At 26.7% G+C, this 14,179-nt stretch overlaps 1 protein-coding gene across 1 annotated transcript; it reads right to left on the bottom strand.

The window, feature by feature from the left end:
• Positions 1–11,308: 11,308 nt before the first annotated feature.
• On the bottom strand, positions 11,309–11,833 carry LOC124898594 (acanthoscurrin-2-like). Its single transcript, XM_047412230.1, has 2 exons — positions 11,582–11,833; positions 11,309–11,482 (listed from the first exon to the last, which is right to left on the bottom strand). Exons 1-2 carry the CDS (start codon positions 11,831–11,833, stop codon positions 11,309–11,311), a joined length of 426 nt encoding a protein of 141 aa, XP_047268186.1.
• Between the last annotated feature and the right edge of the window lie 2,346 nt (positions 11,834–14,179).

Genomic DNA, 14,179 nt, shown 5'->3' with positions numbered 1-14,179 from the left:
TTTTCGAACTAAATGGCTCGGGTAATTTATTAAAATATAATTTTCTTATTTCTTTACTTTCTTCTATACTATATGCTCCTTTGTAATAATATTCTTTAAATGCGCAAGTATATTCATCTATATAACACATATTACATATTGCTAATTTTAACATTAAATTTCTATTTGTATCTTTTTCTTCATTTTGTTCTTCTTCTATTGTTGTCGTACTTCCAAATTCGTCTTTTATAGCTGTTTCATATTTTTTTAATAATTCTATAGGTGTTAGTTTAGTTGTTGTCGATGATGTTCCTTCTATAGGTTTATTAGTTCTTAATACTTTTTTGCTATTTTCGGTTAGATTTGCAAACCATAGTTTTACTGATCCTATTAGTGTCTTTTCTATATATTCCGGTGCATCTGTTATATTTATATTATTATCTAATAATTGTTTTGTCATATATCCTATCCATAATTGTATTATTTTTTCTGTATCTATTACACAGTCTAGATCTAAAAAGTTATAATTTTTATTCACTATTTGTTTTGGTATCCATTTATCATATTCATTATATTTTTTAAACTTATTCTTATGGTATACAGGTTTTCTTATTTCTGTTGTTTTAGGTATTATATTTTCATTTTCTTTTTTATCAAGAGTATTTATTTCTGTGTGGGTATTTTCTAAGTTTTCCTCATTAATTTTTTGTTCTTCATTGATTTCTAAATTTTTTGTATTTGTTAGTATTTCTGTGTATGTTTCACTATCTTCGGACTCATAACTATCTTTCTCTTCTATATCTATATTATTTATTTCTAATTCTTCATTTTTTATTTCTAATTTTTCCTTAAATTGATTTATCTCATTTAGTAATTTCTGTTCTCTATCTTTTTCTTCTTTTTCTTTTTGTCTTTGTTCATACAGTTCTTTTAACATTTGTAATTCTTTTTCTAATTCAGCAATTCTACTATTTTTGGTTTCTTCTATTTTTCGTATTTCTTCCGTAGTTTGTTGTTTTATTTTTTCTATTTCTTTTTTCCTATCTATCTCTTCATTTTCTTTTTTTATTCTTACCATTGCTGTTAATTTATCTTCTAATTTTAATTCTTCTTTTTCTAACATTAGATATAAGTGTTCACCTATTTTCTTATATCTTCGTCCTAGATTAGAAAATACTATTTTTATCTTTGATCCTTCGTAGTTTTCATATATTTTTTCATCTATTATAAATTCTTCTTTATTCATTTTATTGTGAATAGGTCATGTTGATATACATATTCTAAACTATCTATTTGTGATTCTAATTTTGTTATTTCATCTTTTTGTGTATCTATTGAATTTTTACTAACTCCAACAAATATATTCTAATGTAGTCTTTCTATTCTTATTTTTAATTCTTTTCGTTTTTCAGAGATAATTTGTTTTAATTCTTTATATCGTTGTATTTTATTCATTTTAAATTATATTTATAATATCTCGGTGGATATCTAAATCTAATTTTATCATAATTAGGTGGTATATGTTTCATTCTTCTAGATTTTAAATGTGTTATTAATTTCGATTCAATACTAGATATTAATGTAATTAAGTAGGCTAGTTTTTGTGGATTTTCTTTTGTTTTATTTAGATTTATATATTCTAAATAATTGTTGAATTTCTCAAAATCCTCAGCAAGCTTCAATAAATCATCTTCTATGACTTTGTTGATGCCTCTTGCCAATATAATGGAATGGGCAAACCAAATTAAACACAATTGCTCCTTGTACTTCTTTAGTATGGTTTTATCCTTGAGATGTTTTAACAACTTATTGGCTCTGTACCCATGCCCAATAATTTCTAATAACCCATCTATTTTTTCTTGCATTTGTTAGTTTTGGTGGGTGGTCACTTGGACAATGCCTTTCCTCTATTTGATGGTGGTGGTTTTGCTGTCCTGCTTTCCTTGACCTTTTGCGGGGTATTTCCTTGATGAGAGGTTCTTCTATACGATCACATCATGCCATAGTAGTTGGTCTAGATTTCATCCATCTTTTTCCCCCCTTCTTCGAATCCCCCCCCCCCCCCCCCGTACTTGATTTTGTGCTTGAAAAGACCATAGCTATAATAGATCTATTTGAGTTACCCAAGTTATCCGCACCTCCCTATAATTGGTATCAGAGCTATGTTGTTTAAAGTTATGGAACTAGTATATATTTTGATTTATTTGATTAATTTATTTATTTGATTGATTAAATATGAGAAGACTATTTAAAAATAGAGAAGCTTTTTAAAAAATTAAAGAAGCTTTAACTAGTAATTATTCAGAATGTTTAAATAAAACAAAAGAAGACCCCCATAGATTAGCCTACCTAATTACTTTAATATCTAGTATTGAAGTAAAATTAATAATTCATTCAGAATCTAGAAGAATGAGACACATACCACCTAATTATGATAAAATTAGATTTAGATATCCATCAAAAATATATTTATAATATTTGTTTAGATAATAACGTACAGAAATTACAAAAATATAAAGAATTAAAACAAATAATATCTGAAAAATGTAAATAATTAGAAATAAGGATAGAAAGACTACAGTATAACATAATTGTCGGAGTTAGTAAAAATTAAATAAATGCACAAAAAAGAAGAAATATTAAATTTAGAATCAACAATAGATAGTCTAGAATATATATATCAACATAACCTATATACGTTTAAAAAAAATGAACAAAGAAGAATTTTTAATAGATAAAAAAACAGATGAAAATCATGAAGGATTAAAAATAAAAATAGTATTCTCTAATTTAGAAAGGAGATATAAGAAAAAATAGGTGAACCTTTATATTTAATGTTAGAAAAAGAAGAATTAAAATTAGAAGATAAGTTGACAGCGATGGTAAGAATAGAAAGAGAAAATGAAAAGATAGACAGAAAAAAGGAAATAGATAAAATAAAACAACAAACCACAGAAGAAATACGAAAATAGAAGAACTAAAAAAAGTAAGATTGCTGAATTAGAAAAAGAACTACAAATAGTAAAAGATTTGTATGAAAAAAGACAGAAAGCAAAAAAAGAAAAAGATAAAGAACAAAAGTTATTAATTGAGATAAATCAATTTAAATAAAAATTAGAAATAAAAAATAAAGAACCAAAAACCAGTGAATTAGAAATAAATACAATAGATGCTGAAGAAACAGATAATTATGATTCAGAAGATAGTTAAACATATACAGAAATTCTAGAAAATATAGGAAACCTAGAAATAAATGAAAAACAAGAAGTAATTAATAAAGAAAACCTAGAACTAATAAATACAAAAGTAAATACTCTAGATAAAAATATAATATCTAATACATCAGAAATAAGAAAACCAACCTATAATTACAAAAATAAGTTTAAAAGATATAATCCAAAGGATGAATATAATAAATGGACACCAAAACAAATAACTAATTATAACTTTTTAGATTTAGACTGTGTAATAGACACAAATAAAACAATACAATTATGGGTAGGATACATGTCATAACAATTATTAGATAGTAACATAGATACAACAAACACACCAGAATATATAGAACAGACATTAAAAGGAATAGTAAAATTATGGTTTTTAAACCTAGCTGAAGCACGTAAAAAAGTATAAAGATCCGATAACAAAACAGAAGGAACATCAACAACTACTAAAATACTACAAACATAAATATTCAAAAAATATGAAATAGCTATAAGATATGAATTTAGTAGTGTAAGAAAAGAAGAAGAAGAGCAAAATAAAGAAAAAGATTTAAATAGAAATTTAATGTTAAAACTAGCAATATGTAATATGTGCTATATAGATGAGTATACGTGAACATTTAAAGAATATTATTATAAAGGAACATATAATATAGAAGAAAGTAAAGAAATAATAAGATTATATTTTAGTAAATTACCTGAAGCATTTAGTTCAAAAATAATAAAGAGTTGGGATGAAGCAAAAATAGTAGATACCCAAGGAGCAAGAATAAAATTTTTACAACAATGGTATGGAAATCTATGTGAAAAATAAGAGAAGAAATAAAAATGGAAAAAACATTAATAAGAAATTTAGCATGTTGCAAAGATAAAATAGCACCTCAATTCGGATGTGAAGAAAGATATTATAAGAAAAGAAAAAGACATAAGAAATATAAGAAATACAAAAAATCAAAATATAAATATAAGAAACCAAGAAAAAGATATTATGTAAAAAAATTATAAACATAAAAGATTATATAGAAAAAACAAATCTATACAAGAATGCACTTGTTATAATTGTGAAAAACTAGGACATTTAGCTAGAGATTGTAAATTACCAAAAATCCCAAAATATAAACAAATATCAGAAATAAAAATATAAAATACAGAATATATGCAGATAGATTATATAGATTATGAATTAGAAAGTGAAGATAGTATATATGAAATTTCGTAGAATGAAACAGATAATGAAATAGATATTGAATTAGATGAATCAAATGACTGAAGAAGATATAAAAATGAACCAAAAAACTGAAGAAGCTATAAAAATAATAACAAAGAAAGAATGTTTAAATGAAGAAGGAACAAATCAAAAAATAATATTTGACAGTAATATATTTGACGAAATAAAAGGAAAAGAGTTAGACCTAAGTGTAGAAAAAATATTTAAAGTACCAACAATAAAAAATATATTTAGTAGAAAAAAGGAAGAATACTATGTAGTAAGCCAAAAATAACATGTAATAGACTGTAGATATGCAAAAGGTAGAGCTAGTATACCACTAGTAAAAAAAGAAGAATTAATAAAGAAATAAACGATATAAAAAGTAAAGACCCAATAAAATATGTACACCTTGGAGGAACAGAGATATTAATAAACGTATGTTTAAGAGAAGGAATAGATACAACATTAGAATTATATTTAGCAGATGATAGAATTATAAAACCTATAGAAAAATGTATAATAACAGCAGTAAAAGGAAATTTAATATACCAAAAATTTAAATTTATAATAAGTGCGAATTATTCAGTAGCAATAAGAGATAAAATATATATAAATCATTAGTATTATATTGGAAAATATCAGGAATAAAACTAACCCTAAGAAGTAAAATATTTACAACAAGATGTAAAACTCTATATGTATTAACAACAAAACATAAAATAACGGGAAGAAATAAAATTAATAAAATATAAATAGAAAGTCCTTTCGAACAATTTGTAAAACCAATTGATAATAATGATTATAGTTACAAAGACATAGATATAGAAGAAGATTTACAAATAATAAATGATAGAATAAGTACAACAAAAAGAATAGCTCTTGAAAAAACAGAATCATCAAGCTCATAAAAAAAAACAAGTTATGAAACAACTTCAATAGTAAATTTAAATCAATATTATATAACAGGAACAACAAATGAAAAAGAATATTTAATACTCTTAAACACAGGACAAGAAGAAAATTATATAGCCAAAAATCTAGTAAAAAGTGCAGAAATAAAATCTAATAGTAATATATGCCGAGATCTACCAAGGAGTCTAATAAACATTAATGATACGGCAGAAAAAGAAATAATAATAGGATTCAGAAAAATAAAAATAAATTTGAAATAAAGGAAGAAATGCAAAAAGTAGACATAATATTAGGAATAAAATGGTTAGAACAAGTAAAACCATACAATATAGAACATACACAATTATCTGTAACATATAAAAAAGAAAGATTATTCATAAAAAGAGCTTTAATATGATATGAAAATATATGTACTTGTAAAAATAATAGTAGAAGGATATTATAATAGGTATTATACACCTATGATAGATATAGGAGCAGAAGCAAACTTATGTAGATACTACTATTTATGAGGAAGTAAATGAGATAAATTAAAAATACCAATAGTAGTCAAAAGATTTAACAATGAAGGAAGTTTAATTACATATAAAGCTAAAAATGTAAAAATACAGATATGGGATAAAATAATAACAGTAGAAGAAATCTATAATTATGAACTAACATTAAAAGATATGCTTTTAGGAATACTATTTTTAGATAAATTATACCCACATATAATAACTAAAATAGATTGGTAGTTTACAACACCATGTAAACAAAAGGTAAGAGCAAAAAGAGTTGTTAATAAAATAAGAAAGAAAACTGATTGGATAGAAGGAAGTGAAAAAATTACACAAAAGTTAGAAAATATAAAAAATACAGAAGACACAGTAAAACTAGTTGTATTTTCTATAAATAAAAAAGAAATAACTATATTTTCAATAGATAAGGTAGAAATAATAAATAAAAAATTAAGACAAATATATAGTGTAGATCCATTAAAAGGATAGAAAAAACATAAAACTACTATAAAAATTGAACTAATAGATAAAAATAGCATAATAACTCAAAAACCATTAACATATAATTTTGATGATTTAAAAGAATTTAAAATGCATATAGATGAATTATTAGAAAAACAGTATATACAAAAAAGCAATAGCAAACACAATAGTCCAACATTTATAGTAAAAAAATATAGTGAACAAAAAAGAGGAAAAAGTAGAATGGTTTTTGATTATAGAAACCTAAATGCAAAAACTATGACATATAATTATGCAATACCAAATAAGATACTAAAAATAAGACAAATACAAGGATATAATTATTTTAGTAAATTTGATTGTTAATCTGGATTTTACCACTTAAAGTTAGATGAAAATTCTAAGGAATTAACTGCATTTACGGTACCACAAGAATTTTATGAACGGAACATATTACCATTTGGATATAAAAATGCACCAGGTAGATATCAACATTTTATGGATAGTTATTTTACAGAATTACGTAATTTTATAGTATACATAGATGATATAATACTATATACAAAAACTAAAGAAGAACATTTAAAATTATTAGAACAATTTACAGGTATTATAGAAAGATCGGGATAATTTTAATTGAAAAGAAAGTCGAAATTATGAAAAATCAGATAGAGTTTTTAGGAATACAAATAGATAAAAGTGGCGTAAAAATGCAACAACATATAGTATAAAAAATAAAAAATTCAAAAGAAAAATTAGATACAAAAAAGAAATTACAATCATTTTTAGGATTAGTAAACCAAGTAAGAGAATATATACCAAAATTAGCAGAATACCTAAAGCTTTTACAGAAAAAATTTAAAAAGGATATAGAATGTAATTACAACAAAGAAGATAAAAAACAAGTTCAGAAAATAAAAAAACTTTGTAAAGAGTTACAAAAATTACTATTCCCAGACGAAAATAAAAAATTTATATATATAGTAAAAGCAGATGCTAGTGAATATAGTTATGGAGGAGTACTTAAAGATAGATATAAAGAAGATAAATTAGAACATCATTGTAGATACTACTTAGGTACGTTTAATGAAACAAAAATAAAATGAAAAATAAATAGAAAAGAATTATGTTCATTATATATATGTTTATTAGCATTTGAGCCATATATTGTATACAACAAATTTATTGTGAGAACAGATAATACCTAGGTTCGATGGTGGCTAACAAAGAAAATACAAAATTCAATTACAATGAAAAAAATTCGGAGACTAGTATTGAATATATTAAATTTTACATTTACAATTGAAGTAATTACTACTAACAAAAACTTTATAGTAGATTACATATCAAGACAAAGCTACACAAGCTGATATAATAGAAGATGATGCTTTAGAAAAAATACTCAAAACCCTAACTACACATTCAATGAAAGTGGACAGTATGAGTAATAAAATACAAAAGCTAAAGACTAATGAAGTAAAATTGAAGTCTAAATCTATGAATCGGCTAACTTAGAAGTGCGCAGAGCTATGTCGATCGGAAGAAATTAAAATTTCAGAGATAAAAAGAGACGTTGAGACAGTCCATAAAACCCATAATGTTTATCAATCTACAATTGCAGGTACAAGCAAAGGAGTTAGTGGACAAAGATACCATAACATGAACATGAATAAGATATTTGAAAAACCATTTATACCAAAAGCACAAAAAGACCCCTTGTACATACCCCTACAAATTACCACATATCGAGATAGTTTGAACCAAAATAAAAAAGCTTATAACCATATAGCCCGAGGATATATAGAAAATATCTACAAAGTACAAACTTTTCTAAATCTTAACCCCAAAGCTACAAATATCCAAGAACCAAACACAAACTATATAACCCAAAAATTGCAAGGTTACAACAAGCCAATAGCACTACCCAAAACTAACCCAAGCTTAATAAAAACTTGTTTCAACTATGAATTATTAAATACCATATATACCCAAGATGGAGAAGAACTAACAACTATAGAAGAATTATATAAAGTATTCACCACCTATAAAAGAGTAACCAAAGTAAATCTATTTTATATAAAGTTTTATAGTACACCAGCAGAGATATTATACAACGAGATCAAACCAGTTATACAAGTTGTAATAATAGGATTAACCAGAGATATGATTATACCGGAAGATATTGTGTAGTAGCCAGAGATACCCAAAATCAAGATACCTAATTTTTATACAAATAAACGACTTAATGGAATAGCTACAATTATTCAAGAATTAACAAATAATTACATCAATGAAAACCCAATATGGAGCAATTATTAAAGAGATCATCAAATAATTTATTCAAATTCAAGAGAACTACGACAACCGATATGGAAGATGTTAGACAATGGATAATGACGTTACTTAACCCAGAAAACTAATCTATGGCAAGACCAATTAGGAAAGGATTTATTTTAGATGGATTATTAACAAGATATTACAAGATAATTGAATACAAATATCCAGACCATCAATGTTTGACATGTAATGGAGGAGATAATATTATCCTAGAAGTCTAGCTAGAATAAAAGAAAAAACCAACCAAAAAGATAAGGACACCAGCTAAAAGATAAAAATCAACGGAGCAATAATAGAAAGACAAGGAGACAAAAATATTAAAGGAAGAAAGTGACATATGGAGAAAAAATTAACTTTGTGAAAAATAAGATTCGTGAATCATGTAAACATTTAATAACTTTACTATTTCTAGGGTAGACTTTTTGACTTTTCTTTTATTCATTTATTAACTTTTAGCACTTGCCATTATTGGCTTTTTAAGGAAAAATGTATATAGGAAACATGTAATGTTATATTAGGAAAGGTGTAAAGTAAAATACTATACGCGTTTTCATTCTTAGGTTATAAATAGCAGATCATTTGCTCAGTTAGAGGCAAGACTTTCATGTGTTAAAAGCAAGCCTCCTACTTTGTAAACAAAAAACTTTGAATATTTAATAAAAGACAGATATATTTCAAAGCAAAAACTATGGATGAACAAAGCCCAGAATTATCAAATCTACCAGAACAAGTATATTTATTTATGATTATGAATAGCTAAATTCATAAATTCCTAACAATCATGATATGATAAAATAAGTTCATGTTAGTTACTTTATAGTAGAATTATTCGAAAAATAGCATGTTAAGAAGTTTATTAGCAAAGTGGAAAAAGAGAAAAATCACTAAGAACTATGCCATCCAAAAGGTGAAACCGGTGAGGCAAGAAAGCCGTGATAGGGGAGTAGCCAGAGTAGAGGCGCTGTTTAAGGGAAAAGTATCCAGATTATCATACTAATAGTGACCGTAGAACATGTTATTTAAGAATAATCTAGTGTATAGTAATCTCAAATGATTATATTTTGTTATGTGTATGATTGAAGGGGATATTTTAAAAATAGCATCATATAAAAAAGCATGACTACCTATTTATCTAATGGAATGATAGACAAATTTAAAATAATTGTTTTGTATGTACTTAAAGATATAGAAATAGTAGATATAAGAAAAATTATATACGAAGAGGTATTTTATTTTAATGAAGATTTATTAAGTTCTATAAAAAACTTACACCTATATAATGAAAGCTACTGCTCATATTTAGATAGTTATTACTCAGATGGATATTATACAGATAAGAAATGCTAAAATATATCAGAAAAAGTAGAGAAACCCAAAGTGACCTATATAATAAATTAATTATAGAAACCAACCCAAAGAAATAATGGAAAATCTAAAAGAAAAATTAATATGGATAAAAGAAATCTTAGAAAATTTAGAAAAAAGTACAGATAATAGTTTATATAACATAGTAAACTCATTAAGAAAAGAAGAAAGAGAGATAATTAATAGTATTAATATACTTAATTCAGATATAAATTATAGTACAACCAGAATAGAATATTACACAGAAATTAGTAAACAAGCAACTACTTTAGAATAAAATGATAGGCTACGAGTATTTAAAATACTAGAAATAAAATATGGAAGAAATAAGATTAATAGAAATACTTATGAAAGACAATTTAATTGAATATTTTGAAACAAAAGCTATATAATAGTTAGAATACCATCAAAATAATATACAAGAATTACAAAGACTAACAGAAAAAACTAAAGAATATTACTGTAAAGTATTTAATCATTTACCATATAATCACCCCCCAAAATGTGAACATTAATAAAATTAAAATAAATAAACTAAAAATAAGAATGATAAGAGAAGTTAAGAAATATCCACGCAAAAACAAAAATAGATCCATTAGATCTATAATAGATCTATTTAAGTTACCCAATTTATCTGCATCCCCCGACAATTATACAATGCTTATTTGGAAACGGGCAGTGCGGTCCTGAGGCAGCTCAAGAAAGTGTACAAAGCAGCTCTTCTTAAAAAGTTCATCTATGTTTTCATTCTTCATAGTATTCCTAAATTCATCAAAAGGTTTCCCAACTGACATTTAAGTACAAGATCACCAGTTAGTTCCGTAGGGTCATTTATCGGCATCTCAACTTGAAACCTATCAATACTAATAGTTTTGATAGCCCCATGCTAAGATTTCAATATTGATTCACGCCTCATTGGTGATGCATTATAATCATGTTGATCATCATACTCTTTCTCACTTTCTTCTTTCTCCTCTTAATATTTATCTTTTTCTTCTTTCTCTTTATTTTCATTTTCCTTATCACTATCTACAGATCTTTGTCCATCTCCCTCAATGTTATTTTCATATCTTTCCTTAACTTCTCTTTTTTCTGTCTAATGTAAGATAAATTTCAATAAATTTTTATAGGCCACATTACAAAAAAATATTCCAACAGAAAACCCATCAGTTGGAATAGATAAATCATCAGTTACGACGGACGAATAACCTGTTCCAACTAATGAACAACCTGATGGATAAGATCAAAACTGTCTTTCTACTGATGAAACAGATAGGAAATATGTTTAAAGACCTATTTTAATATCTCCCAATATTTATTCAACTTGTTGCAACAGATGGACAACCACCACAACCATAAACACGATCACAAATACCACCAATACCGTCACCACCAACAATACTAACATCGACACCAACAACACCACAACCAATGCCACCAACACCACATCCATCAGCCACCACAAATACCACTAACACTGAAACCACCAATAACTACCACAAACACCACCAATACCAACACCACCAACTAATGCAACAACTACCACCACCCAAAGGCACCACAAATACCACAACTACTAACACAACTAATACCACCACCACCACTAAACCACCACCACCACCACCACTAAAACCAACATTAATGCTACCAATACCAACAACAAAATCACCAACACCACCAATACCACAACAATGACCCCCTACACCACCACTAATAGTCACCACCACCACCACCAATTCCATCAACACCACCACTAAACCACCAATACCATCACCAATACCACCTCCAATGCCTCCCATACCAACACCACCTCCACCCATACCAACACCACCGCCAACTGCCATGACCAACACAATAAACACCATCCAATAATACCATGATATTCAATGAACCACAACGATAGATACTAGGATTTTCTTGAGTTCTTCCTATGATTTTAAAAAACAAAACTCAAAATTGTTAACCCATTCTCAAAGATAATACAACTAGAAGTCTTGTTTTTTATCATTAACTATGAAGCAGTAATTTAAAAAGGAGAAAAAATGTAGAACTCTTCTCGACATCTGTTACATGTAGAGAAATAGAAAATGATGGATACAAGTAAGAATGAAGTCATAAAGAACAACTATATTGTAAGAAATGGTAAGAAAATTATTCTGTTGTGAAGGGTTGAGTAATATATTGAGTTGTTGTTATTTGTATTATTGAGAGAGAAAGAAAAGAGCGAGAACTCGAGATTTGAAATGATAAAATACTTTTCTGCAAATGGATGATTTGTATGGGTTGATTTATATTTTGGAAAAGTATGACAAGTTTTGAAAATGTTAATTTGGTTGGAGTAATTTTCTCATCCTTAGTTGTAGCTAAACCAATCTAGGTATTAAAAATAATAAGCTAATATGAATTATTTTAATTCAGATTTATTGATTAATGGCTCAGGACAGAAGGAACACAATACCAACATCATGCAATATAGTTGACCCTATCAACTCATTCATAGTTGTAGCTAAATCAATTTAGGTATTTCAAATAATAAACTAATATGAAATGTTTCAACTCAGATTGATCGATTGTTTACTTGGATCAGAAGGAATACAATACCAGTATCATGCAATATAGTTAACCCTATCAACTCATCTCTAGTTATCGCTAAATCAATTTAGGTATTTCAAATAATAAGCTTATATGAATCATTTCAACTTAGATTCGTCGATTGATGGCTTGGGTTAGAAGGAGCGCAATACCAATATCATTTAATATAGTTGACCCTATTAACTCATCCTTAGTTATAGATAATTCAATTTAGGTAATTCAAATAATAAGCTGATATGACTTGTTTCAACTCAGATTTGTCGATTGACGGCTCAGATTAGGAGGAGCGCAATACCAACATCATGAAATATAGTTAACACTATCAACTCATCCCTAATTATAGCTAAATCAATTTAGGTATTTAAATAATAAGCTAATAAGAATCATTTCAACTCAAATTAATCGATTGATGACTTGGGTTAGTAGGAATGTAATACCAACATCATGCAATATTATTGACCCTATATAATAATCCCTAGTTGTATCTAAATCAACATAGGTATTTCAAATAATAAGCTAATATGAATCGTTTTAACTTGAATTGATCAATTAACATCTCAGGTTAGGAGGAATGCACTACCAATATCATTCAATATAGTTGATCCAATCAACTCATCCATAGTTGTAGGTAAATCAATTTAGGTATTTCAAAAAAGGAAAAAGGGCCAAAAATACCCCTCTACTTTAAGAAATAGGCCAACTTTACCCTCAGTTAAACTTTGGGGTTATATATACCCACACTGTTATAAAAGTTCACATATATACGCTCCAACTAACAGAATAACCCATATCTCTTTAAATGAACCATTTTTAAAAAAACAAACTCGACCCGTCCCAGCACTTCAGAAGACCAAAACATAATACGCAGATTTTTCATCACTTCATAATTAGGGCTATTCACCTTCACTAGAAAGAGAGACAACCCACGATTTTCTTATACTTTATAATTAGGACTTTTCGAAAGAGATTTAATTGAATAGAAGATAGTTCTTCTAATGGAATATACCTTCTCCCACACTATTAAAATGTTTCCCATCTAAGGTTTTTAAATTTATTGAGGGAATCTCAGTAAAGGTATAAAAGTCTCTTTGATTTGAGAATATTTCTCTTTTTGATTTGAGCATATTTCTCTTCTTTCATGTCTAACTCCTTATAAACTAGGATTTTTAATTAAGGTTCCAAAGTAGTTTTTCTTATATACTAGGGTTTTAGATCTAATGGAAATGTTGTTCTTTGTGACTAATTATAGCATATTTTATTGTTTATTCATTTTTCATTATTTTAGTTTAGGAAATATTTCTTCATTTTTGTTCCACCTAAATTCTCTAATTACTTTCTTCATTTATTTGTTATCTTGTTTTAAAATTTTTACTGATTTTAGTTTATATAAAATGGTGCTAATTGACATGGTATTCCACTATGACGGTGAGTAGATAAGAGAGTAAGAAATACTATATTCAAGAAAGTTGGTGCACAAATGGTAAAGGTATGATTCTGATTTGTTATCATTTATAGATATTGTGAATGAATACAATGGTACATTAGGATTTCTTGGTGTTCAACAAGTGATTGTGTCTTTCCCTTCTGAAAAATACTAT

Source organism: Capsicum annuum, chromosome 5, assembly GCF_002878395.1.
Source record: "Capsicum annuum cultivar UCD-10X-F1 chromosome 5, UCD10Xv1.1, whole genome shotgun sequence".
Taxonomy (NCBI): domain Eukaryota; kingdom Viridiplantae; phylum Streptophyta; class Magnoliopsida; order Solanales; family Solanaceae; genus Capsicum; species Capsicum annuum.
This window is presented reverse-complemented; position numbering and strand designations above follow the sequence as displayed.

Excerpts from the sequence above, each read along its gene's own strand:
- LOC124898594 (XM_047412230.1), bottom strand. The coding sequence starts at position 11,833 with ATGGCAGTTGGCGGTGGTGTTGGTATGGGTGGAGGTGGTGTTGGTATG. Across the intron at positions 11,483-11,581 it reads GTGGTTTAGTGGTGGTGGTG|TTATTGGTGGTTTCAGTGTT; the intron begins GTATTAGTTGTG and ends TGTTTGTGGTAG.